Genomic DNA, 26,025 nt, shown 5'->3' with positions numbered 1-26,025 from the left:
GGATGAACAATTTAGAATGACAGCTCCTAGGTTCTCTCTTGGGATCATGTGTGTGTGTGTGTGTGTGTGTGTGTGTGTGTGAGTGTGTGTGTGTGTGTTTACGCTAGAGGTAGAATACTACTTGCTCACTTTCTCCATAGATGATGGGGGTCAGACCTCAGGTCCTCACACTTGTGTCTCAAGTAAGGTCTCCTGCTAAGTCATCTCCATAACTTTCCTGGAAGTAAGGAAGCTTAATGGGACCTGGTCAGAAATTGTGCCTAGCACAAAACAGATGCTTAAAAACGCTAGATGGATGTTTCCTGGATGACATAATGGCGGGACTTACGCGTTGTGTGCTCCAGGTCCCGCCCATAATACCTATGATTTGTGCAAGCCCTTTCCTCTCTTGAGCCTCATTTTCACCATAGCCAAAACACCTGCGTTATTAGGAAGGAACATGGGTCAAGCCTGCTTAGGGACAGGTCCTGGAGGCACTGATGTGCTAGGATTGGAATCTTCTTCCCCCGGGGAGGCTCCTAACAGCCAGTGATGCAGGCCTTTGCTGTGGAGATAGATCAGGGACACACACTGAGGGTTGAGGGCCAGTTTGGCTCGGGTCACCGCTCACCTTTCCTATGTTTCCGCTGCTATAGGTGTCCAGATGGTTTATGAATACCCTCTGTATCTTCAGAACTTTTTCGGTGGTCGCAGGAACTTCCTCTTCAGCCATGGTGGAAGCTGTAGTAGTTGCTAAGGTGAAAGAGTCCTGTCGGTTGCTAAGGAGGAGAGGCTGGGCTTTGGAAGGCTGAAAGGGTCAGGCTCCCTGAGGCGAGGCTCGGACTCTCGGAGGGGTGTGGCTTGCTTTTGGGCGGGGCGTGTCCTGTGGTGAGGGCTCTGGATAGGGTGCAGCTCTGGGGGAGGGTCCGTTGGGGGCGTGGCACGGGTCTGGCCGGGGCGTGTCCTAAAGGGCGGGGCTGATCTCCCTGGAGAACTGTCTAACTGCCTTCGGCACATCTCCTGTAGGACGCTCTGCTTGGGTAAACAATTTCTCTACTGTAAAGAAAAGCAGATGTCACGAGTTTTGGGGTCAAGGACCACAGCGTGAGAGCCCACCACCACAGCCTGTACTGCCCAGTAGCTGCTTGGTGCACAGGGTTCTACTGGCTTAGGGGTTTGACTAGTTTGCTTTCTATTGCTGTGAGAGTACCAGACCAAAACTAACAGGTTGTAGACCCATCATCCAGGGAAGCCAGGGCAGAAGGCATGAACCTGGCTGGAGGCAGGAACGGAAGCAAAGACCTTGGAGGAACGTGGCTTACGGGCTTGCTCGGTCTGCTTTCTTAAGAGAACTCAGGATCAAGGGCAGGATGCTCACGGTGATCTGGGTCTTCTATCAATGAAGAAAATGCCCCATACACATGCCTGTAAGCCATTCTTATGGAGGCATCTTCTCAATTGAGATTTTTCTTCCCAGATTGTCTTTCCTAAGCATTTTCAGATGCCCCCTCCCCCCTTACCACCCTGCCTGGGGATTTGGTGGAGGTGCCTGGAGGGACTTTGTGACCAGGAATTCACACACAATCATGAAGTTTACACTCAGACCGTTTAAGCTCTGGGTCTTCTTTACAAATGAGAATACTCGTGCAGTTGCTGAAATAAACCACCTCTTGCTCGGAGGGTGAAGGAGGTGCCATCAAGCCTTACAACGTGAGTTCCATCCCTCTGTCCCAAAGAGACCGGGCTCCAGCAAGCTGTCCTCTACACATGTGCCCTGGCACACACACCCCTCTTCCACAAATACATTAATGCAATAAACAATGTGTATTTTGTTTTCATCAAAAGTTGTGGTGTGTTATGAAACAACCGGCTTGTTTTGTTGGAAGGGTCCGACTGCACTGAAATAGTTTTAAACACTAACTTGTTAAATCTAAATACATGAACGTATTTTATGCAAATATGCATGCATATATAGAAATTAAATATTTATTTTTATGTGTACGTGTGTTTGCCTGCATGAATGTCTCTGTGTCACATGTTTTCCTGGTGGCATCCAAGACCAAAAGAGACGTTGGATCCCTGGAACTGGAATAACAGAGAGCTATGAGGCACCACTCTCAGGTCTTCTGCAAGAGCAGCCAGTGCTCTTGACTGCTGAGCCATTGTGTGCCTATTGGTTATATTGATTATATTGATTATATTATAGCAACTGCTGTATCATTCCATTAGTTCTTTCCTGTGCATGCATGTTACTACCAACTGTGTGTGGTGCCTTTTATTAAGTACTGCAAAGTCCTAGAAGACCATTCTGCCCCAGTGGCTACTCAAGTTTTTTCATCAGTGCAAGCCTCAGCAATGCTATACCTAATATACCAGGGTGGTGGCAGGGGGAGCTTAGAGGGAGAGTTCCGAAGTCAATGTGGCCCATTCCCAAACTAGTTTCCTCCTCTATTCCTAATATGAACCAAGCAGCAGGTTTTGCCCCTGAACACTGGAGGGAGCACAGGGCATCCTGCATAGAAAGCACTGAGGGTAGTCACAGAGCCAGCAGCTGACTTGCTATGTGGGAAGCGCTTGGGCTCAGCAGAGCAGGAGGGAAGGTGGGCATGTCATTATGGGAGATAAAGCCTCTGCTCTCTTCATGGACACACTCAGAGCAGACAGACTAGCACAAACTTTTCAGCTCACATCCATTTCTTGTCTCTTTTTTTCTGTGTGCTGGGTGTCAATGCAGGGATGTTGCACATCTAAGTATGAGCTCTCCTGAGCTACAACTCCAGGCCTGGATTCTCCCCTTGCATTGCAACGAATACAGAGTTATCTTTGAGGGAACTCACGGAGCTCCAGAAGCTCTGTCGAGGGTGTAGCTAGTTAACAGCACACACTCCAGTTCAAGTGCCCGCCATTAAATTCTGGCTATGTTAAGAGAACTACAAATTAGCTGAAGAAATGGCATTGTTAAATTCTTTTTAGCTGGTCCACTGGGGGTGTACACCTTTAATCCCAGCGCTCGAGAGGCAGAGGTTGGGGGATCTCCCAGTTTGAGACCAGCCTGATCTACAGAGTGAGTTCTAGGACAGCCAGGGCTACCAAGAGAAACCCTGACTAAAAAAACAAAAAACAAGAAACAAAACTCTTTTTAAAAGACTTGTGGAAATAGGCGCCCCCCCCCCCCCCCCCCCCCCGTAGGTCCTGAGCTCCCATCCAGGCTGTCTGGTGTGGAGATAGTACTTTCACTGAGCCATCTTGCCTGCCATGGTCCAACTGTTGACATTTTCTCACATTATCAGCAGAGTCAAACACCTCTCACGTTGTATTTCTGTGCTCCTCCTCCATTTTGGAGCCCCTTTCAAGTGGTCACTGAATAGCTTTCATTATTCCTCCCCTGTGAGTTGTCTAAACTCATCTGCCCACTGCTGTAATCCCACTTTAGGTTTCGCCTGGGCTGACCTCCCGTATCCTCTGTAGCTGAGGATGACAGCCTCGGCTCTTTCTTCACTTCCCAATGCTCAGGCTATGTGTGTGCTCACGCACAACTCTTTTGAAATTGATTTGAGTCAGAGGATTTTTTTTCTTTAGAAGTAAAATCAAGGTTTAATTTATATGGTTAATCTTAAAAACTAGCTTAGCTTAGGATAGAGGTCTGCCTGTGCTCACACGTGTGTGTGTGTGTGTGTGTGTGTGTGTGTGTGTGTACTGATCCCCTTTGTTTTAAGTAATAAAGGAAAGAACAACTCCCTTCTCTCACTTCAACTCAAAATATAACATTGTTGAATTTAAAAAGTGCTGGCACATTTTGATAAGATCTTTGAATCAGCCACTTATCACAAAATAAACCATTTCAGTTTTTAAGCATGACTGCTTTATGCTCAACTCAAAATCAAGTAAATAATTTTATTTAAACTCTACAAACATCATTTTTTAAAATGTTAGCCTGAGATTAAGCACAAGAAAGTTCAACCTGAGGCCGGGCTTCACTGTGCACACTGCAGGCAACCAGACATCACACCAGAAAGAGAGCCTGAGGCCGGGCTTCTCTGTGCACCCCACAGGCAACCAGAAATCACACCAGAAAGAGAGCCTGAGGCTGGGCTTCACTGTGCACACTGCAGGCATCACACCAGACATCACACCAGAAAGAGAGCCTGAGGCTGGGCTTCACTGTGCACACTGCAGGCAACCAGACATCACACCAGAAAGAGAGCCTGAGGCAGGGCTTCACTGTGCACACTGCAGGCATCACACCAGACATCACACCAGAAAGAGAGCCTGAGGCCGGGCTTCACTGTGCACACCGCAGGCAACCAGACATCACACCAGAAAGAGAGCCTGAGGCCGGACTTCACTGTGCACACTGCAGGCAACCAGAAATCACACCAGAAAGAGAGCCTGAGGCCGGACTTCACTGTGCACACCGCAGGCAACCAGACATCACACCAGAAAGAGAGCCTGAGGCCGGACTTCACTGTGCATACTGCAGGCAACCAGAAATCACACCAGAAAGAGAGCCTGAGGCTGGGCTTCACTGTGCACACTGCAGGCATCACACCAGACATCACACCAGAAAGAGAGCCTGAGGCTGGGCTTCACTGTGCACACTGCAGGCAACCAGACATCACACCAGAAAAAGAGTCTTGTAAAGCCAGGGTCAAACACCCAGTGAACTCTCGGTGGCATTGGCAATGCAGAGGGAACTCTACCAAGCCTGGTCCCCAGAAGCATTTTAAGACTGTTTAGATCCTCAGGACAGGGCTGGGTGCTTACCCACGACAGGCAAGGGCTCTACCCTTCACCTTTCCTCCCATGGTCTTCAGAGGCTAAAAATGCCCTTTGCAAACTAACGACAAAAACATCTGCTGATGACCAGTGTATGAAGGTGTGCCCAGATGCAGACGGTGGCAGCTGAGGCAGCTCTGGGTGACAACTAGAACAGAGCCAGGTCCTTTCTGTTTGTCACATACTGGAAAACATGCAGCAGCACGGAGGACTTTATTACGTTTATAAACACCGGGGACTGTAATAAAATATAAAATACAGAGCATCTCTTTTTTAAATATCAAGTTTCTGAATGCTTCATTCATCCTTTGGTTTCGAACCATACAATGCACTCATGTTACACTGTTCATGTGGCAATGAGACAGAGCACTGTCCAACTGCTGGGGAAGAAGGGCGCTGTAGGAATACCAAAGCACTGCTTTATAGAAAGTAAGCATTGAAGCAAAAATACGTTCTGAATATATATGTGCATATATATATATATATACTGTACATTGTAAACAAACATTCAGAGTAAGAATCAACACAGGCCAAAATACCGTTTCCTAGGAAACCAGGATCTTCTTCCTTTGAAGAGATCCACACTGGAGGATGAGGTGGGCCTGTTCCTCTATTTGCTCATGTGCTTAGACATCATGGAGATGAGTAATTGTTACATTCATTTGCGAATGGTCTGTCCGCTCTAGGCTGGCTGGCTGTTGCAAACAAGGAATGGAGAACGATTTCTGTCCCTGCCTTCCATTTTATCTTAGTTAAGAAACAGATGAGCAACCCATCTTCACCAGCCCACTTGGTCATGTGACTAGATTAAGCAGAGCAGTACATTTCAGAATTTGTGCAGGGGAAACTAGTTGACAGTTTGTTTCCAATAAGGCCAGGTACAAAATAACCACTACAAAGTTACTCCAAGCTAGTAGTAAACCCCTGATTTAGCAGGCTGAATCCAGGTCTGAAGTTAGGTGATTCTAATTTCTGTATCACTGTGCAAATCTAGAATTTTCTATGTAAAAGAGTGCTGGCAGCATTGAAGCCCTGTAACAGGAGAATGAAGAGCTGACTAGGGATTGAAATGCAGAGTGCTGGGTGTGAAACTCAGAATGGGAGTGTCAGAGCAATGGTCTCAAAATTAAATCCCCTTCCATGAAGCTGAAACTAAGACAACTCAATTACGCTGGGAGTCAAAAGCCTGCGTGTGAAGGAATGGCGAACACACAAAGCCAATGAATGATGCGCTTTCTACAGTGACTGTACGCAAGGGTGTCAAGCCTTATGTTAGATTCTATACCAGCAGCGGCCCCATTAGGAGGAAGATGAGTCATGAGTCATGACTGTCCATCTCGTTTCAAAGCTTCCAGTCTCTGAAGGAGCGCGTTTCCGAATGCTTCCCGGTAGGCAGGGCTGAGAGTATCCAACAAGGAGTAGACTGTCTCATGGTAGGGGGTTTGCAAATGATCCTCCACCTGGTCAAAAGCATAGCCCACCACCTACGAGAGAAGGGCAGCAGTAAGCAGTGGTCAGCGTCCATCCTGGCACACAAGGCAAGGGTCGGCTGCCTGAAGGGCTTGTGCAGTGACACCGTTTCTCAGCGGATGATATGCATTTCAGCTGGGAGCAATCTATCAAGTAGCTTAGAACGCAGGACCACTACCCACAATGTGCCTTGCTTCCCCCATTGCTCTTTAAGAGGTTTGGTTTGCTCACTTTTGTTCTTTTTTCAAGTGTTAAAATCTTGAAAAATGACATAATAAACATTATTATTATTATTATTATTATTATTATTAGTAGTAGTAGTAGTAGTAGTAGTAGTAGTGTTGCTTTTAAGACAGGGTTTCTCTGTGTAACCTGGCTGTCCTGAAACCCACTTTGTAGACTAGGCTGGCCTTGAACTCAGAGAGCTACCTGCTTCTGCCTCCCAGGGATTAAAGGTAGGTACCGCCATGCTTGGCTCTGAAACCATTTTTTATCCTTTTTTAAAAAAATTAAATTATGTACATATGTGCTTGTGAGCACTTGAGCGCAGACAACCATGGAGGCTAGAGGAGAGGAGACAACTTCCTGAGCTGCAGTCACAGTCGCAGTGTGTGACCTGTGGGTGCTGGGAATCCAACAGGGACAAGAGAAACGTGTTCCTAACCACTGAGCCATCCCTCCAGGCCTCACCCTCCCTGAGCTCCATACATACTCATGACCTCCTGTCCCAAGCTACCTTCTTGCAATAAAATACTGGTGATGAAGCCTCTCCATTCCAGCCTGCTGCTGAGAACTGAACCCAGGCCTCTACCACTAAGCATTCCTTTTTTCCTTTTTTTTTTTTTTTTTCCCGAGACAGGGTTTCTCTGTGTAGCCCTGGCTGTCCTGGAACTCACTTTGTAGACCAGGCTGGCCTCGAACTCAGAAATCCACCTGCCTCTGCATCCCAAGTGCTGGGATTAAAGGTGTGCGCCACCACGCCCAGCCCTTTCTTCCTTTTTAATCAATGAAAATACAGGGTGGGTCTCACTATACAATCCTGGCTGGCCTCAATCTCAGAGATCCACCTGCCTCTGCCTCCTGAGTGCTGGGATTAATGGACTGCTATCACCACGCCCAGCCTCTGAGTATCTTCAAAAAATTCAAAATATTGTACACGCGCGCACACACACACACACACACACACACACACACACACACACACACACACACGACACATCTATGGAAGTCAGATGCTAAGTCTGTAAAGTATTCGCTTTCCTCTTTTATGTGGGTTCTGGCCTGTACAACACGCTCCTGGTACACAGCCCAGTCTAAGCATCTAGCTTGGATGGAAGGTGGAAGGTGAGCAGAGCTCTTTCAGCACAGCAACTACAAGGGCACCCCCTGCAGAGAGCCCACTCTGGGAGACAAAATTAGCTACAGGAATGAAAGAAGGGTGGTAACGATTACAGCAGACTGAATCAACTGTTTCGAAATGTATTTACACCCTCAAATTCTGTGTTGATAAAAAATTTATTAACCAAAATTTTGGGGAAAATATTTCTTTTCTTTCTTTCTTTTTTTTTTTGAAGATACCCATCTCTGATTTGTATGTAATGTTCCTCTTTATCCTTTCTGATAAAATGATAAAGATATGCTTTTTTTTTTTCTTCTAAAAATAAAAGTGAGTTACCCTGAGCCCTGCTTCTGTGAGCTCCAGGCAGTATCTGTTCCTTTCCTTTGTCTCCACATTGATGTAAGCCACATCATCTGCACAGGGCATGCTTTTTGAGACAAACATGTGGTTGACAGCAAAGAGTACATCGTTTACAACTGCCTCGGCCTCCAGCTGCATGTCCTTCATATCCGCTCCTTCAAACCCATTGAGCTCGGAGCCTTCTTCAAATCCAGACATACTGCTTAGCTCCACGGGATTATAGTCTGTTTCCATTCTGCAAGAAAGGAGTAACAGATTTTTTTTAATGGAAAAACATTGCAACTGGACAAGGGCAGAAAGCAGCAACGTTCTCCAGCAAAGTATCCCGAGCGAGCGCGGTCTTTAGGCCACGTACACATCTCCTCTGAAAGCTCTCAAGCTGGGACCTCACAGTCCAACTCACTCTCAGCACCTGTCCCCATGCTCCTACTAGGATGCCCAGTGAGCCCCACTGAGCGCACTCCATTGCATTCCTAAGCCAAAGCTCCAAAGTGCACATTCCTCCAAAGAGAAGCACTGTGGGCATCAACACAAGCTTTCCAGACCTTTTTAAACTTTTGTCAGTCTGTGAGGCAAAGAACAAAAGCTCATTGTCTTAGCATGTATTTCCTTGAGTAAATACCTTTTTTTGAGGCTTACAGAATATTTTTATCTGTCAAGTTCACACAGAAGTGGAAAAGAACCCAGTTTGTTTGAAATCACACCAATATTTAAGAAATATAAGTCACACCTATATCTAAGAAAATGGATGATGTTATGCACCTAAAATCTAATTCTAATTTCTGTATCACTGTGCAAATCTAGAATTTTCTATGTAAAAGAGTGCTGGCGGCGTGAAGCCCTGTAATAGGAGAATGAAGAGCTGACTAGGGACTGAAATGCAGAGTGGCTGGGTGTGAAACTCAGAATGAAAGTGTTAGAGCAATGGTCTCAAAATCCCCTTCCATGAAGCTGAAACTAAGATAACTTGGGAGTCAAAAGCCTTCGTGTGAAGGAATGGCAAACGCACAAAGCCAATGATGCACCTTCTACTATGATTGTATGCAACACAATCATTTAAACATGTCTCCCCTGCTCAACTAATACACTGTTTAGGGATACGCTTGGTTTTATAGAAGTGACTGTTTACTATAGTCTATAAACTCAGCTTGATCCATTGGTCCAGTGGTTAGGAATAAGTGCTTTCACTGACTTGGCCCTGAACTGATTAAAAAAAGAAAAGTCTGGAAGGTTTTAGCTCCTAAGCACCAAGTGTGTCATGTCTTTACCTTGGTAATAAAGAACAGTTACAGACATCAGAATAACCATTACATGAAAAAGATGTTCATAAAGCTGTCAGCAGGCGTCCAGCACTGGCAGGAAGACGGCCTTACAGGCTGGCAGAGTCCGACACCAGATGGTTACTGGGTAACCATCAGCTCCAAAAAGATGATACCTAGGGAACTTCATGCATCCCTTTGAGAACGATGTGGAAGATTTAAAGCTTTTGATAATGATTTATTTTAGTTATGTGTAGATGTGTGTCTGTACGTGTGTGTACACACATGCACAAGCGTACCCAGGGGCCTATGGAGGCCAGAAGGTGGCATTGGCCCCCCTGGAGCTTGAGTGGTGGTATGACCACTTGAGCTTGGTGGTCATGTGACCGTGTGGGTGCTGGGAGCTGACCCTTGCTGCTCTGTGAGAATAGGGAAGTGCTTTTTTTTTTTTTTAAAGATTTTATTTAAGTATATGGGTACACTGTAATGTCTTCAGACACACCAGAAGAAGGCATCAGATCTCATTACAGATGGTTGTGAGCCGCCATGTGGTTGTTGGGAATTGAACTCAGGATCTCTGGAAGAGCAGCCAGTGCTCTTAACCTCTGAGCCATCTCTCCAGCCCAGGGAAGTGCTCTTAAGCATTGTTCTGTCCTGCCCATATCAGACTTGCTTGCTTCCCACGTCTTTCCCTTGTCCAGTTACGCCCACATTTTCTGAGGGGAATCGGATGCCTCTTCCCTACTGAGTGGAGTCAGCAGGTGATGTGGCAGAGACTGACTCCAGTTCTCATACAATGGACTTTTTCATGGTCTTTTTAGTCCAGTCACAGCACACTTTTGGCAGCCATCTTGGGATGAGGACAGGAGGCCAACGATAATGCTGACAAGGGGAAAAGACAGCAGCAGGAGCCAGAGAGGATAGCAGGGTACCCAGCCAATCTCCACCTCTGTGCCTCAGTTATTAGAGCCGAAAAAGTCCCTGTAGGCTTTAGGGTTTTTTTTGTTTGTTTGTTTGTTTTTTGTTTTTTTTTCTAGACAGGGTTTCTCTGCAGCCCTTGTAGCCCTGGCTGTCCTGGAACTCACTCTGTAGACCAGGCTGGCCTGGATCTCAGAAATCTGCCTGCCTCTGCCTCCCAAGTGCTGGGATTAAAGGCGTGTGCCACAATGCCCAATGGCTTTAGTTTTTTAAAGCCTACTTTAGTAAGGTTCTCAAATACTTCATCACCCTTTCTAGCCTGCTGTCCAAAGATAGGGGAGAAAAAGATGGTAAAACTGGACAAGGGGTTATGGACCTGCTTAGATATGGTTCTTTGGGGAGATTCCGATCTCCGTTTGTCAGGATAGCAAGAGTCCAGTTCAAAGCGTCACCAAACACAAATCAGCCACTGCGGGGCAATACAGCAAAAGCTGCCACGACTCCGCTGAATTGATACAAGTCAACAAAAATGACTGAAACCAGTGGAGATGTCAACAATGTTCTCTGCCGTGCCTCTCTCAACAAAATAAAAATCAACAAAAGCCAAGAGCACAAAGAGTTACAGGACTAACAAGTGCCCCACTGCCCACTGAGCCCTAGCTATCCTCTCTCCAACACTAAGGGGCCTCCCACCTTCCTGCCCCAGCGATGCATGGCAGTCTGCATCACGTGACGCATCATGTGACACAGCCCCAACCTTTCATTTCAGTCTCCTGACATCGCTGGCCACAGAAAGCACTCACTAAGTTGGTGGCAGTCCACTCAAAGTCAAACACAGTAGCCGCTCCAGCTCTCTAGCAGCTTTACCGAGGTAAGGAGATGTAAACTATGGAACCCTGATGATCATGAACATTTTTATTTTATTTAATTTTTTAAGATGTATTTATTTATTTTATGCGTGAGTACACTGCAGCTGTACAGGTGGTTGTAAGCTATCATATGGTTGCTGGGAATTGAATTCAGGACCTCTACTCACTCTGGCCCCAATTGCTCTGGTCGGCCCTACTCATTCCAGCCCTGCTGGCTCTGGCCCAAAGATGTATTTATTATTATATCTAAGTACACTGTAGCTGTCTTCAGACACACCAGAAGAGAGCGTCAGATCCCATTATGGATGGTTGTGAGCCATCATGTGGTTGCTGGGATTTGAACTCAGGATCTTCAGAAGAGCAATCAGTGCTCTTAACCACTGAGCCATCTCTCCAGCCCCATGAGTATTTTTATGTGTGTCATGAAGAAAGTAGTTGCCAAAAACATTTTGTAGGATTATCACTATGTGGCTGCTATTAGCTTCCTAGTGCCTCAGTAACAAACGACCACAAATGTTGGGAACAAAAAAGGGGCCCTTGGGAAGAGGAGGAGGGGGAAGACCCACATTCCGCCAGAATTTTACCTATTCTCTGGTCTGTCAGGCGTGAGAGAGCTGCCATACACTTTCCACTCAGCCCTGGGTGGGCATTCAAGCCTCTGACCCACTCTTCAGGGGGTGGCCAAGGGGCAGCCCTACCTCGGAACCCCGGAGCTACTTTGCTAAAGCCACCAGGGTTATGGGAGAGAGGGATGAGGGAAGAGGTTCCCAACACCAGCAAGAGTGAGCACAGTGGATCTTGATGAGCAGAGACTCTCTATGGTTTTAGAGCTTTATTGTAGAAAGGCAGGGGGAAAGAGAAGGTAGGAGAGAGAGAGAGAGAGAGAGAGAGAGAGAGAGAGAGAGAGAGAGAGAGAGAGAGAGAGAGAAGAAGAAGAAGAAGAAGAAGAAGAAGAAGAAGAAGAAGAAGAAGAAGAAGAAGAAGAAGGAGGAGAAGAAGAAGAAGGAGGAGGAGGAGGAGGAGGAGGAGCAGGAGCAGGAGGAGGAGGAGGAGAGGAGAGGACAGAGAGGAGAGAGAGAAGACAGAGAGGGGAGAGGGTGAGAGCGAGGGGTAAGAAGTAAGAGAGACAAGCAAGAGGTAAGAGAGTGAGGTGGGGCTGAACAGTCCTTTTTATGGTCTTTACTGTTGCTAGGTAGCTGGGGAGGAGTTTAGCCTGAGGTCAGAAGCTTGGGCCATTGCCTATGTGACTACTGACCATACCTCTCTTGTGGGGCCTGTGGGGAGCAGTAACTTAGGCAGGAGCCAGAGTTCCAGGAGCATGAGGGAACGCCTACTGTGTCATGTAGGTGAATTATCACCATTTCCAGGGTTCAGACCTCAGCTCCACTGCCTGTCTGTGCATAGCCCAATGCCCCACACACCAACTTGGTGGCTTAGAGCAAATAACCATCTACACAGCGGCTGAAAGTAGCACCTTTATTTTCTTAGAGTTCTGGAGGTATGAAGCATAAAATCAAGATACTGGTACAGTCTGTTCCTTCCGAAGGACTCAGAACTGAGTACTTCCTGGTGATTTCCAGCATCCAAAGGCAACTTGGCTTCCTTGGCTTATAATCCACTCCTGTGTCCCCTGCTCTCCAAGGCTACCCTAGCTATGGCTGCTGCTGAGTGCCAAATCTCCTGGCAGACCAGCCAGTGGCCTGGCGGCAGAGTGACTACATTGGGCCAACTGCCCTGAGGGAAGGCCAGTCCTGTGTCTTCAGTCCTCTGTATGGATCTGCCTTTCCTGCATGCAGTGCTTCTCCCTAAACTACCATTTATAGAATCTATTATCCATGGTCATGGCATTACACACAGCCTTCTGTTACAGACAATTGTGAGTCATTATGTGGGTGCTGGGAACTGAACCCAGGTCCTCTGCAAGAGCAACAAGTGCTTTTTATTTTTTATTTATTTATTTTTTTGGTTTTTCGAGACAGGGTTTCTCTGTATAGCCCTGGCTGTCCTGGAACTCACTCTGTAGAAAAGGCTGGCCTCGAACTCAGAAATCCATCTGCCTCTGCCTCTCAAGTGCCGGGATTAAAGGTGTGCACCACCACTGCCTGGCGCAACAAGTGCTCTTAACTGCTGAGGTTTTTCTCCAGCTCTGATATTGTTTCTTAATTAAGAGTCTTAACTCTACTTACCTATTTATGTAGAATATTTTCTCATTGCTTATTTTTAGACTGGTCTTGAAATTGCTTTGTAGCTAAGGATAACCTTGACCTTTTGGGCCCTCTGTCTCATCTAAGTACTGGGATACAGTACAGGCATGCACCACTAGGCGTGGCTTTATCCAGGATGTTCTCTAAGAACCAGACAAGCAAATTAAAGATATTTACTAGTATTTTAATATCTAATTTGGGAAAGAAGACAGTGTGTGAAGAATTTATACAAATATTAGAACCATAAATATGATAATCATAACCAAAGAAATACAATTAATTGTGAAGAGCTGGTAACTACTACAGAAAACAAAGCTATGCTTTGGTTCAACTACAAACTCTATCATTAAGTGTCTCCATACTTGGGTGACTACAAAACCTCCCTGTTCTATGGAACAGGGACACTGGACAGCAGCCTCTACTGTGTGAGACGCTCTATGGTCTGATATAACTTATGCTGGGGCCTGACTCATGCGACAGGTCAGTCCAATGTCAGAAAGAGTTCTTAAGGGGAAGAAAATGTAAGAAGGGTCTGCACAGGGAGTGAGGCCAATGTTGAGAAGGGCAGTCTAGGTGAAACAGAAGGTCACCATCCAGGGAAGATAGCAGTCGTCCAGCTAGCACGGGTCCTGACCTAACTAATGGCTGCTGTAAGGGCGTCACTAGCTTATGGTTTGCTTCTGCCTTGTTCTCTCTCACCCATGCCTTACTTTCCTTTCCTTGTTGTTCTGTTTGGGCTGGCTAATTCTCAAAACTATGGCTGGTGGCTTTTTTTAAAGACTTGTCCCGAGGGTGTTCTCAAGCTTGCTATGAGGCATATGTGACTCTGAACTTTTGATCTGCCAGAGTGCTGGGACTACACGGATGTACTTACTTATGACTACTGGTGTACTTCTGGTGGTTGCTCAGCATTCCCCCCTACCCCCCCCCCCCCCCCCCCGTCCCGGGTTTCTCTGTGTAGCCCTGGCTGTCCTGGAACTCACTCTGTAGACCAGGCTGGCCTTGAACTCAGAAATCCACCTGCCTCTGCCTCCCAAGTGCTGGGATCAAAGGTATGCGCTATCACTGCCCGGCCATTGCTTCAGCATTTAAGGGATATGCCTTATTATAATGCAACTGTGACAGATGTTACATTGCTCTTGATGAATGGGAACCTTACGAGTGTACACTATACAACCCTGACTCTTTTGTCACATGTATTCCTCTCTACATGTTTAAAACTCATAATACATGTTAAATTTGCCTTTTTTTTTTTTTTTGGGTCAAAGTCTTTTACAAGAGCCCATGCAGGCCTGGAACTCAGTACGTAGCCAAGAATGAACTAAACTTCTGAGTCTCCTGCCTCCATCGTGGGCTGGGGGTGGGTAGTGTTCTAGTTGTGAGCAGCCACGTCTGGTTTTCTGTGGAGCTGCTGCTGGGCTGTGAACCCTGGGCTCTGTGTCACATGGCGACTCTGGCTTACATATTACATCCGTGAGGGGTCCTCCTCCTTTGCTCTTTCCCTTCCCTTGTTCCATTTGGAAAATTCCTATTGCTTTTTTTCAGATTAGCAGATCCATGGAGGCTGGGGTGTAGTTTCATGCATGTATAAGTCCTCAGCACCACCAATTAGTTAACTTAAAGGAACACTGACAGTTCTGATTTCTCAGTTATGGCTTGAAATGACACATTGCCACGAAGGCTTGTATACTCCATCCTCGGTCCTCACCTGACAGTCACTGTGCTGTGGCTCAGTCACAAGAACAACTCTGATCTCATCACTGGATTAACCTGCTTGAGCCTTGCTGAAGTCACCTGACTGTTTCTGAGAACTCTTACACACACACACACACACACACACACCCACACACCCACACCCCTCTATATCTTTTCTCAGGTGTCACTGCTCTGCAGTGTCCCCTCTGTATGATTTTCTGTCTCCCATTAGGAGAAGCAACAACCTTTGGCTGGGATCAAATACAGCTTTCCTGCTCTTAAGCAGTTTCCGTCAGGCACTTACTTTGTCAGGGCAGTAAAACAAACGCACACTCAGTTGTCTCTGCGTTACAAACTGCATTGTTTGCAGTAGGAGAAACAATGAATGAACCCATGCCACACCGGGGATCTCAGGGAGGAGGAAGAAGTGTCTGCCTCAGAGGCCAGGCTGTCGCTGAGAGCTGAAGTGACCCGTAGCAATGTCTGACAGAAAGTTTACTTGTTTTAAGCAACTACTTAAAAAATGAAGGGGAAAAAAGAAACAATCAATCATGTTAGCATTGTTCAGATTTAGGCAAAACTCAAACCTTTTAAAATCTTTATATCCTGTATATTTGTTTGCAATGGCTCTGGCATATATATACTTACATGAAAAAGTAATTTTTATTCACCTTAAGACGTTCTCTCTCAGGCTTCCTGCTGAACGAGCTCACCCTTTCTAGCTCTTTCTGAACTCTGGCTGGCTGGTTCAATGCAGCTGATCTGTCTCAAACTCTTCTCCAAGCCAACTGAGTCAAACCGGCTTCTCTCAGCTTTGGACTTTTTGCTCTTAGCCTTAAACTAACTCTAACAATCTGTTCTAATCACTTGGCTTTTTATTCTCTGGCTTCAGCTGCCTCAGTTGACCTGCACTGACTCACTGAACACAACTGCCTCAACTGACATAACTCAGGTCCCCAATCTGCACTCAACTGCAACCCCTCTCAACCTCTCAACTCCTTAAATCTCAACTGCACCAAATCAACTGATTTGAACTCAACAGACTGACTGAACTCACATGCCTCTGTCTCCTCAGTGGTAGGATTAAAGGCAGGTACCACCATACCTGGACTTAAGCTTTTCTTTACCTGAAACTTTTTCTATACCAGGTTGGCCTTGAACTCAAGAGATCTCCTACCATCTGTCTTTTGGGGTTAACAGAGCGCTTGTATTCCAGATGGAACACAGAGACCTACAAGGTCTTTGGACATGATCCTTTGCCAGAGCAGTCATGTTGCTGAATTAAAATTCCTCTACACTTAAAACTTTTTTTAAATTTTATTTTATATGTATGGGTGCTTCGTCTGTGTTTGCCTGTGCATCATGTATATGCAGTGACCACCAAGGCCAGAAGAGGACATCAGTTTCCCTGGAACTTGAGATACAGATGGTGTGAACTGCCAAATGGGTTCTGGGAATTCAACCCAGGTCTTTGCAAGAACAGCCGGTGCTTGTAACCAATGAATCACTGCTGTGGTCCCACATATACACTTTGGAAGTTCAAGATTTTAGGTCAGTCACTTGTGAACTGAACTCACTCTGTAGACCAGGCTGGCCTTGAACTCAGAAATCCAACCTGCCACTGCCTCCCAAGTGCTGGGATTAAAGGCGTGCACCACCATGCCTGGCAACTGTCTGTTTTACCTATACCCTGTAAAGCCACTCTGTACTTCAACAATGACACACACACACACACACACACACACACACACACACACACGTTCGTCAGTGCTGAAAACAAGCCAAGGGAACTGCATTGAGTTTTATTGACCAAGGAGAAGCTAGGGTGAAGATATGCAGGGTGCTATTCTGAGATGTTTTCAAAACTATAAGTAGAGACATTGTAGGCTTCAAAACCAGACATTGTAAGTGAGATTCTAAGATTTGCTCTTCCAGAAGACCCAGGTTCGAGTCTCATCACCCACATGACAATAGGCACACACAGTGCACATTCATCATGCGGGTAAAATACTCACTGCACATAATAATTTTAGGGGAATATCACCACTGCCCTTTAAGCCTTCCATTGCTGCTCCACCACAGCGAGCTCAAACACTGAAACTCCTCAAGTGCATGTGTTATTCTCAAACACTGCATTTGTTTTCATGAGGTGCCCAGAAAGGAACCTTCAGGACACCCACAGAGGTGACTCAGGGCCCCGCTTTCTCCGTCCGTTGGTGACTTTGTGATTCCTGATATTATCAGATACTGCCGACCAGATATTTCCTTCCCTACTTCTTACTTTACTAGACTTTGCTTTGCTGCGTCGGGAATCCAGAGCAGCGGAGCTGAAGAGATGTAGTAACAGATAGGTATCTCCTGACAGGGCCGGATGCCAAACACTCCCTTCAAAGCAAGTGTGGCCTTTTAGTCGACACCACAACTGTCAGGCAGCCACCGGGATGGTGTAGCTCAATGCCTCCTGTGCTCATCTTACACAGAAATCTGGAAAAATTCTCTCAACACGCGCCAGTGGCAGTGTGCAGTGCTCAGTGGGCTCTCCTGAAGTCCAGTCGGGTAGGAACCTCTGTTGGGTGCTCTGGGACCCAGACAAGATGGTCCCCATTCCTTCTATCTCATGTGAAGCTATTGTTAGTGCTGACAGGCCTAGACAGGGTAAACAGAGCAGAGTGTTTAGCAAGTTCAAGAACTATGTTGGGGCCAGGTGCACTGGGGCACCTGCTCATAAACCTAGCACTCAGAGGCACAAGGCACATGGAGAGTTAGAGCCCCATTGCAAGCACTAGATCAACCATAGTGATGAGAATGTATCAAAACAAAACAAAACGTTCCTAGGGATGGGCATATAGCTCAAAGTGTTGAATGTATGCATGAGGTCCCAGGCTTGAGACACACACACACACACACACACACACACACACACACACACACTATAAATTTGTTTTTTAAAAACTAAAAAGAAGCCGGGCGTGGTGGCGCACGCCTTTAATCCCAGCACTAGGGAGGCAGAGGCAGGCGGATTTCTGAGTTCGAGGCCAGCCTGGTCTACAAAGTGAGCTCCAGGACAGCCAGGGCTATACAGAGAAACCCTGTCTCGAAAAACCAAAAAACCCCAAAAAAAAAAAAAAAAAAAAAAAAAAACTAAAAAGAAATTTATTTACTTAATGTATACGGGTGCCTTGCTTGTATGTATGTCTGTTTATCACATATGTTCCTGAAGAGGCCAGAAGAGGGTGTTGGATTCCTGCAGACTCGAGTTACAGACTGTTGTGAAATGTGAATGTTGTGAAATGCCAAATGGAGGCTGAGTCCTGGGTCCTCTAGAAGAGCAGCCAGTGGTTCTTAACCTCTGAGCTATCTCTCTAGCCCCATATTCAGGTTTTGTTGTTCATTTTGATCTCATTATGTAGCCTGGCTAGCCTGGTACTCATGATATAGAACGAGCCAGTCTCTGCCTATGGGGTGCAATGAAGCAAGGTGTGCGGCCTTATTTGTTCTCAAAGTTTACTTTTATTATTTTAAATTATTTGTGTATATGTGTTTGTGTGTGGGTATGTGCATGTAAGTACTGGTGCCCTCTGAATCCAGAGGCCAGAACCTCTGGAACAGGTGTTACAACCATCTGAGCCACCTGACACAGATGCAGCGATGGATTAATCTGGGTTCTTTGGAGATCAGCAAGTACTCTTAACCACTGAGACAGATCTTCAGTCCCCTTGGTCTTCTTTCTTTTTATTATATGTAAGTATACTGTAGTTATCTTCAGACACACCAGAAGAGGGCGTCAGATCTCATTACAGATGGTTGTGAGCCACCATGTGGTTGCTGGGATTTGAACTCAGGACCGTCAGAAGAGGAGTCAGTGCTTTTCTTAACCACTGAGCCATCTCTCCAGTCCCCTAACCCCCTTTTGTCTTGTTTCTTTATTAAGTCTCATTATGTAGCTGAGGGTAGCCTTCCTTGAATGAGCCATCCTCGTGCCTCTGCCTCCCGAAAGCTGGGCCCATCATGCTTGAAAATCCCTTCAAAGGAGAAAGGCAGCTCCAGACCCTAAGAGGTGCACAGGTGCAGTGATGGCCTCTGCTGGGGCGTGGCAGCCTCGACACTGTGCTCCTGTTCTCAATGTACGACTCTTTTTGAAATCATATATATATATATATATTACGTCTATATACGTGTGTGTGTGTGTGTGTGTGTGTGTGTGCACATGCCATGGTGTTCATGCAGAGGTCAGAGGACAACTGGGGGAGCTTGGCTCTCTCCTATCATGTGGGTCCTGGGGAACTGAACTCAGGTTATCAGGCAAGGCAGCAGTGACTTTGTCTGCTGAGCCATGTCATTGGAATGTGGTCTTTTGCTGTTGAGACAGGATCAGGGCAACCCAGCCAGGCTTCAAACCTGATCTGTAACCAGGGATGACCTGGAGCTCTTGATCCTTGCACTTTGACTTCCCACGTGCTGGGATTACAGGTGTGCTCCACCGGCCCCTCCCAGCTAAGTCTTCAATACAATCAACACGATCACAATGGACTGTGGGAATTCCTGTTTAGGATTATTATTTTGACTCAACGTCCTTGGTTTCTGGGATATACCAAGCTGCCACTGGGAATTCCTTTATAATTTTTACAAAGTTGACTGTACTTGGTTGGGTAATTATCTTCATCTTATTCAATTAATGCTAAGGTGCCAGCATTCTGCATTAGGAACCCGCCTTTTATAAACATTAAAAGAGCCCTGTGACTTGGGAGTTTGAATCCCACTTCCGCTAAAGGTGTGATGACAGTTCTCAACTCTTAACTATGCTAAATTTCTCCTAGAAAGTATAAGTGTTCAAGGCAACACCCTTAACACTTTTGGTGCAGTACGCTTGCTTTGTGGGAGTCTCACTTTCTTCCTTCGGTATCTGGAGATGCAGGCATCCTCTGGACAGCTTGTGCTATTTTATACTGTGTTCAGGAAACCATATCAAGCAGTCACCAAACAGAGCCTAAAGTCCAGTTCAAACCTCCTAAAGCCTGATACACAAGGTCCTGCTGGGACTTCCCACCCAGCTCTGTTTATAGTACAGAGAGTACTGTCATTATTTACTTGTAAGGTTCAGAGTCTCTTTGAGCCAGGGTCTCCCCATGTAGACCAGGCTGGCCTTCAACTTAAGGAGAGAGCCATCTGCATCTGTTTCTCTAGTGCTGGGATAAAACTGTGTACCTGATGCCGGGTAAGCATGTCTTATTAGTGTCAAAATATGCCTAGACCCAACCGGTTCTAGTCTTCAGGGCTTTCCTCCAGGCCAAACCACAGAATTTGGATTACTGCTCTGTCCTTCAGCACTGCCCTGGCTGTTTTCACCTTTGGTCTTCTAAGCCCAACATTCCACTATTAGCAACACTGTAGTTAGCAGTCTTAGGCCAGATTATGTAGCATTTCTTTTTATTTCACCCAGAGCAAAAGTTCCATCATTCCTTGCGATGGCTACACTCCTTCCTGTCTTCCCTCCTCAAATTCCTGGTACTTACCAAGCATTACGCATGTGGTAAGCCTTGCAGGTGGTGTTCTTATCTGAAAAATAACTCAGACGTTCATGTATCTTTCTACCTCCAAGTCTCCAACTAAAATATCATCTTTTAAAAATAAGAGGCCCTTTCTTACAAAGCACATAAAGACTCCGAATGGTGTGTGGTGGTGCAAGCCTGACATTTCAGCATTTGGGAGACCCTAATTTCTAGGGCAGTCTGGGCCACATAAGTTCAAAGTCAACCTCAACTACCTACCCAGTGAGAGACTGTCTCAAAACCCAATCCAACTAAACCAAAAGAACCCATTTTGAGGATGCCCCATTCACGGGCCAGAATTCCTTAATTCGGTCTCCTCAATCCAGGACTCGGTTTAGGTTCCTTCCCGGCACACGTCATTTCATTTGCCTCAATTTTCGAGTTTATGATATTAATCTGCTCACACCTGGCTGAGGTGGCAATGTAGGCTCAGAGAGGGTAGCATAGGTTCAAGGTGGCCCAGTGTCAAGTGTCAGGAATCTAACCCAGGACAGCAGACTTCCGGGCCTTTAGGGGCTGCCCTCCTAAGGAGCCAGCTGCGCCTCTTCACAGACTGTCTCCCTAAAAGATAAAAATCGGGCTGCGCAGAGCCTGCGGAGAGCACAAAGTCTTCCAGGAGGCAGCAGCCCCTCAGCGGGTCGGGAAGCGCCAGGATTTAACAGAGGAAACCGTACTGCCCGCAATCGCCCCGATCCCAAGTTTCCTGGTCGTCGGCGTGGCGCTCTGCAAACGGCAAACTACTAGATGCTTTGCAAACAAAGCCGGCAAGGGGGTGGGGGGGGGGGCAACCTGATGACAATAGGCATCGGTCAGAACCCGGACAGAAACGCCGGGTCTCCAGTCCTCGCCCTGCATCCCCGCATCACTTCCCGCAGGACAGCCCAGGCCGGACCCGCCCCCAGACCTCCGTCAGCCCTAGTCCGGGCGTCCGCCGGCGCCCACCACCCGGCCGCGACTGCAAGGTGAGGCTCCACGGGCCGCAGCCAGCCCGCCCACTCACCTGCGAGCGCCCATGTTCTTATCCTTCCTCGTCCGGAGACTGCTGGGGCCAGGATCGCGGCGCCGGCACCACCCCCGCCCCCGCAGTTGCCCCGCCCATTCACCACCGGAAATGCTCCGGCCCGGACTCTTTTTTTCCTGCCTTTCCAGCCCCGCAATATGGCGTCACTTCCGCTTGTGCCCGTTGCTCGAGTACGTGCCGGGAGTCTGGGTCTCGCGAACGCGCCAGGAGCGTGTCTCAGGCGGGAGCGCGCCCAGTAGATGACAACAAATTAGTCGCGCCGCGTCGGAGTCTTGTCTCGCCTCAGCCGCCAGCCCTCTCTGTCTGTCCCTCTGTCTCCCTACCGACGGAGCGCTTCGGAAGCTCCCGGCTTGGGGCGCCCGGTTCTGCTCAGCGCCCAGTCCCCGCCGGGCCTAGTGCGAGCGTCGCGACGCGGGCCATGGGGTTGCCCTGAGGGACGGCGGCGCCGAACCGACATGCAGCGGCCACCGCGAACCTAGATCCCCACCGCGGCTTGGGGACGCCGCCGGGCCGACCCTGAGGCGCTGCCGCTGCCTGGAGCCCAGGTCGGATCCCCCGAGTCGCCGCCGCGTGCAGCCCCGGCTCCCTCGAGCCGCCAGCCCTCACCATGCCTTGGCCATTTTCAGAATCCATCAAGAAGAGGGCCTGTCGCTACCTCCTACAGAGGTACCTGGGCCACTTCCTGCAGGAGAAGCTGAGCCTGGAGCAGCTGAGCCTGGATCTGTACCAGGGCACCGGGTCCCTTGCCCAGGTCCCCTTGGACAAATGGGTAAGCTGCTGTCAGCCAGCAGGGGTAGGAACTGGCTCTCCCCAGGGCGAGACCTGAGCGACTGTCATCCAGCATCGGGCACGTTCGGTTCTCCTTTGGGAATTGTTTAGATTCAAGTGTGGCCCGGCTCAGGGAAGTGTGTAAAGTGTAGCAAGTTTGCGCTCCTAGATCACGTGCTCCGGCTTAAACGGTGTAATGGAGGCACACACGGGGCGAAACAATCGAGTCATTGGTTGGGGGGGGGGGGGGGCGCTTGTGAGGCAGGCCCAGGAAAGTACGTGGCCACCCTTGCCTCTTGGGCTGCGAGTGTCTGCGGTGTTCCTAGGCAAACAAACCCTATTTCTGTGGATGACGTTAAGAAAAATTAAAGATGAAGAGGAGGTGACAGAAATCCCCAGTTATTTATTTTGGTCTGGATGCTGGTATATTTGCGTTTGCTGGGTTGGTTGTCTTCATTCACTGAAAGAAAGTTAGGCGAAGGCCCCTCTTGCCAGTTTGCCTGCTCTGCTTGCGTGAGGTTGTGAATGGCCCCAGTAGTGCTGTTTAGATTTGCCCTTTTGCTTCACGTGATAGATCGACAGGTCGTAAACGCAAATGTTGCAAAAGCTCGGGAGCCGAAGCCGCAGCGTCAGCCTTTTTTTAAAGAACCTGTTTCCTCCTAGAGGCTGTGAGTTGACTTCACCTGAACTTTGAGTATATTCAGTTCGCCAGAAGCAGTTGTATTTGCATCAGTGGGCTAAAATGCCTACTATTTTACTTAAGGCCTTGGGTTTGTCGAGTCTACTCTTTTTTCGAAAAGCTTAAATTATGGAAATTCCTTGACAACTTGTATTAAGAGGTATGACACAAGGTAATTGTAACGAAACTAGGTGACTTAAACCAGAGAGCACACACAAGTTAGTTTAGACAGCTCTAGTTTGAGTAACAGAAAGACCTGCCTTATACCAAAATAGTCCTAGGCTTTCACAGTCTGCCGAAAGACAGGTATAGTAGTTAACCCAAGTTCAGTTATCATAAAAGGACAGTAGAGTCCATGCCTCGGGAGAGCTGCTGTTCTTTCCTATCAGCAAACGGGATTTTTTTTTTTTTTTTTTTTTTTTTTTGGCCAGGTTTATTATGTAGTCCTAGCTGCCCAGACACTTGTCGTGTAGCCCAGGGTAGCCTGGAACTCATGACAAAGCTCTCACCTTAGCCTCTCCAGTACAGTTTGAATGGGCTACATTTTTCTTTTCTGTGGCCAAACTGTCTTATTCCGAGGCTGGAAAATGGGCAGGGGCTGAAGAGATCAAGAGGACCTGACATCCTCAGGGTAGATGTTTTTGGTGTCTCGTCACTGCTGAAAGCTGACTAAGGAGTCTTGAGGGTGGGAATGTTGATGGATGCTTTGGTGTGCAGTGCAGTACTCTTTGAAGAGACACCGAAACTAGCAGGTGGACATTATTATTTGTTTTATAAATGGCATTTAATACTTTGTCCTGTGCCACAGTTACAAGTATTACAGCAAGAATCCAAATTCGACGCCAAGTGCAGGCTTGCTTGCTTTTGTGTTTTTTGTTTTTGTTTGTTTGTTTGTTTTTGAGACAGGGTTTCTCTGTGTAGCCCTGGCTGTCCTGGAACTCACTCTGTAGATCAGGCTGGCCTTGAACTCAGAGATCCGCAGGCCTGTGCCTCCCAAGTGCTGGGATTAAAGGCGTGCTGCGCAGACTTGCTTTCTTAGGGAACATAGTATAAGAGCACACTTGAGAAAGCTCTCAGGGACTCCTGAGCAAGCGGTTTGATTAGCTGTTTTCTAGAAGTCAGGGTTTCTATTCCTGCTTAAACATCATGACCAAGAAGCAGTTGGGGAGGAAAGGGTTTATTCAGCTTACACTTCCATGTTGCTGTTCATCACCAAAGGAAGTCAGGGCTGGAACTCAAGCAGGTCAGGAAGTAGGAGCTGATGCAGAGGCCATGGAGGGATGTTTCTTACTAGCTTGCTTCCCCTGGTTTGTTCTGCTTGCTTTCTTATAGAACCCAGGACTACCAGCCCAGGGATGGTCCCACCCACAATGGCCCTTCTCACCCTTGATCGATCACTAATTGAGAAAATGCCTTATAGCTAGATCTCATGGAGGCATTTCCTTAACTGAAACTCCTATTTCTGTGATAACTCCAGCCTGTGTCCAGTTGACACATAAAACCAGCCAGTTCAGGTGTTATTCCAGGCTTTTTCATTTGTGTGGTTTTTAGACACAGGAAATTAGAAATGAGGCCATCTGAGGTTCATGGCTTGACTACAAGTCCCCTGGTAACATGAGTTGTGGATAGGCTTAACTGGAAGGTTGTTTTGTTTTCCTGAAGAGCGCTCGCTGTCAGCCCAAGTGATAACAGCAAAGCTTCCAAAAGCCTTTGGTGCTCTACCTTACTGTGCTTAGCGAAGGCTGGGGCAAATCAGAGCGGGGAAAGCAGATGCCGCTGTGCAGTCAGCTTCAGAACTCAGTTACTTTGGATACTTGATTTTAATGACTTTCAGGACTGAAAGAAAAAAAAAAAAAGACCCTTACACCCTTATAGATTCCTACAAGCTAAAGGGGACTTAAGTGAATGACATTTTTAACATTTCAATTCTTTAAAAAATTATTCTTCTGTAGCTTGATTTTATTATTTTGTGAGTTCTTTTTTCCACCCTTTCAGCCCCCTAACACTAGATAAGAGAGAAAAAAGGATAGAGAGGAAAGGAAAGAGATCCCTGAATAAAGTCAGGGATCAGAAACGGGGAGATGTTATTGTGAGACTACTTCCTGCTGATTAGGGGTGCTGAGTTCCTTGGGGCAAGTTTGATCTTCATTGTGAGGATATCTAATTTCTTTTTCTTCTTTGCTCATGGCTACTTAACAAAGTGAGACCAACACCAACCAACCAACACCAACCCACTCCACCTCTCAGGGACCTAGCTTTTATATCCTCTCTAGAAAGTTCCCAGCATTCCAAATGTCACACTGTTGCAGAAAGTATCGGCAGCTGGCAAAATCACACCTGCCAGAGCATGAGGCAGATCATAGTTAGCTGCTGTGGACAGTCTGAAGCAGCCCCATATCCTTCATCCGGGATTAAATTGAAAGCATATTCTTATAATATTTGTTTTTTTTTTTAAAGAGACAATTACAAAATTCTCACATCTTGTGTGTGTGTGTGAATTTATGAAAGCTGGAAGAAGACATCGGATGCCCTGTGGCTGGAGTTAGAGGTGGTGTTGAGCTGCCTGTTGTGGACTGTTGGGTTGCTGGAATTGAACTCAAATCCTTTGCAAGAATAGCAAGGTCATTTAACTGCTGAGCCGTTTCTTCAGACCATCATCTCATTCCTTAACTCGCAGTTATGCAGAGGAATTGGTTGGAATTGGCTGCTAATGTAATTGGTTATTTTGCTAACTAATCTGAAGGTGGTGTGCTTTTTGTGTGCAGTCGTGAAACTACAATTAAACTCAATTCTTTCAAATTCTTTGTCTGGAATACTTTTAGGCAGGTTCAGAGAGCCTAATATTTCACATATTTGTTTATAAACCTTCCTAGTTAATGACTTTCCAGACTAGACTCTTTGTTACTTTTAGTTTTTGGGATAGGATCTTGCAAGGTAGCCCAGTATTGAACTCAAAATCCTACTTAGTCTGCTTCTGGTGTCTATGTTTTCAATAGATATAGTTTTAACCACAAAATCATGGGCCAACAGAAATATTTCCAAATAGTTTAAAAAGATGATACAACTGTCCTTTGAAAAGCAGCTATTTAATATCATACTCTCTTTGGAAGTATTCTCCTTACTTGAAAAGTCAGATTAA

General features: G+C 46.8%; 3 protein-coding genes across 5 annotated transcripts in view; 1 reads left to right on the top strand and 2 right to left on the bottom strand.

Annotated features, from left to right (window-relative positions):
- Nucleotides 1–3,019, bottom strand: part of Ak7 (adenylate kinase 7) — a 78,590-nt gene extending 75,571 nt beyond the window's left edge. The window contains exon 1 of one of the 2 annotated variants that reach the window (XM_006516390.3): nucleotides 611–3,019. In XM_006516390.3, coding sequence (XP_006516453.1) covers nucleotides 611–712 — 102 coding nt within the window. In that variant the 5' untranslated portion in view covers nucleotides 713–3,019. The remainder of the gene's footprint in view (nucleotides 1–610) is intronic. The other variant, NM_030187.1, reaches the window with a different exon arrangement.
- Nucleotides 3,020–3,818: 799 nt separating this feature from the next.
- Gskip (GSK3B interacting protein) lies at nucleotides 3,819–21,525 on the bottom strand. Its single transcript, NM_178613.3, has 3 exons — nucleotides 21,419–21,525; nucleotides 7,901–8,159; nucleotides 3,819–6,239 (listed from the first exon to the last, which is right to left on the bottom strand). The coding sequence occupies exons 1-3, from the start codon at nucleotides 21,430–21,432 to the stop codon at nucleotides 6,078–6,080; spliced, it is 435 nt and encodes a 144-aa protein (NP_848728.2). The 5' UTR covers nucleotides 21,433–21,525; the 3' UTR covers nucleotides 3,819–6,077.
- Nucleotides 21,526–21,579: 54 nt separating this feature from the next.
- The window catches only part of Atg2b (autophagy related 2B), a 71,759-nt gene continuing 67,313 nt past the window's right edge, over nucleotides 21,580–26,025 (top strand). The window contains exon 1 of one of the 2 annotated variants that reach the window (XM_006516360.2): nucleotides 21,580–22,208. In XM_006516360.2, the coding sequence (XP_006516423.1) occupies nucleotides 22,047–22,208 (162 nt within the window). In that variant the 5' untranslated portion in view covers nucleotides 21,580–22,046. The remainder of the gene's footprint in view (nucleotides 22,209–26,025) is intronic. The other variant, NM_029654.4, reaches the window with a different exon arrangement.

This window comes from Mus musculus, chromosome 12 (genome assembly GCF_000001635.26).
Source record: "Mus musculus strain C57BL/6J chromosome 12, GRCm38.p6 C57BL/6J".
In the NCBI taxonomy this organism is placed as follows: Eukaryota; Metazoa; Chordata; class Mammalia; order Rodentia; family Muridae; genus Mus; species Mus musculus.
Note: the sequence above shows the minus strand (reverse complement) of the source record. Positions and strands in the feature narration are given on the sequence as shown.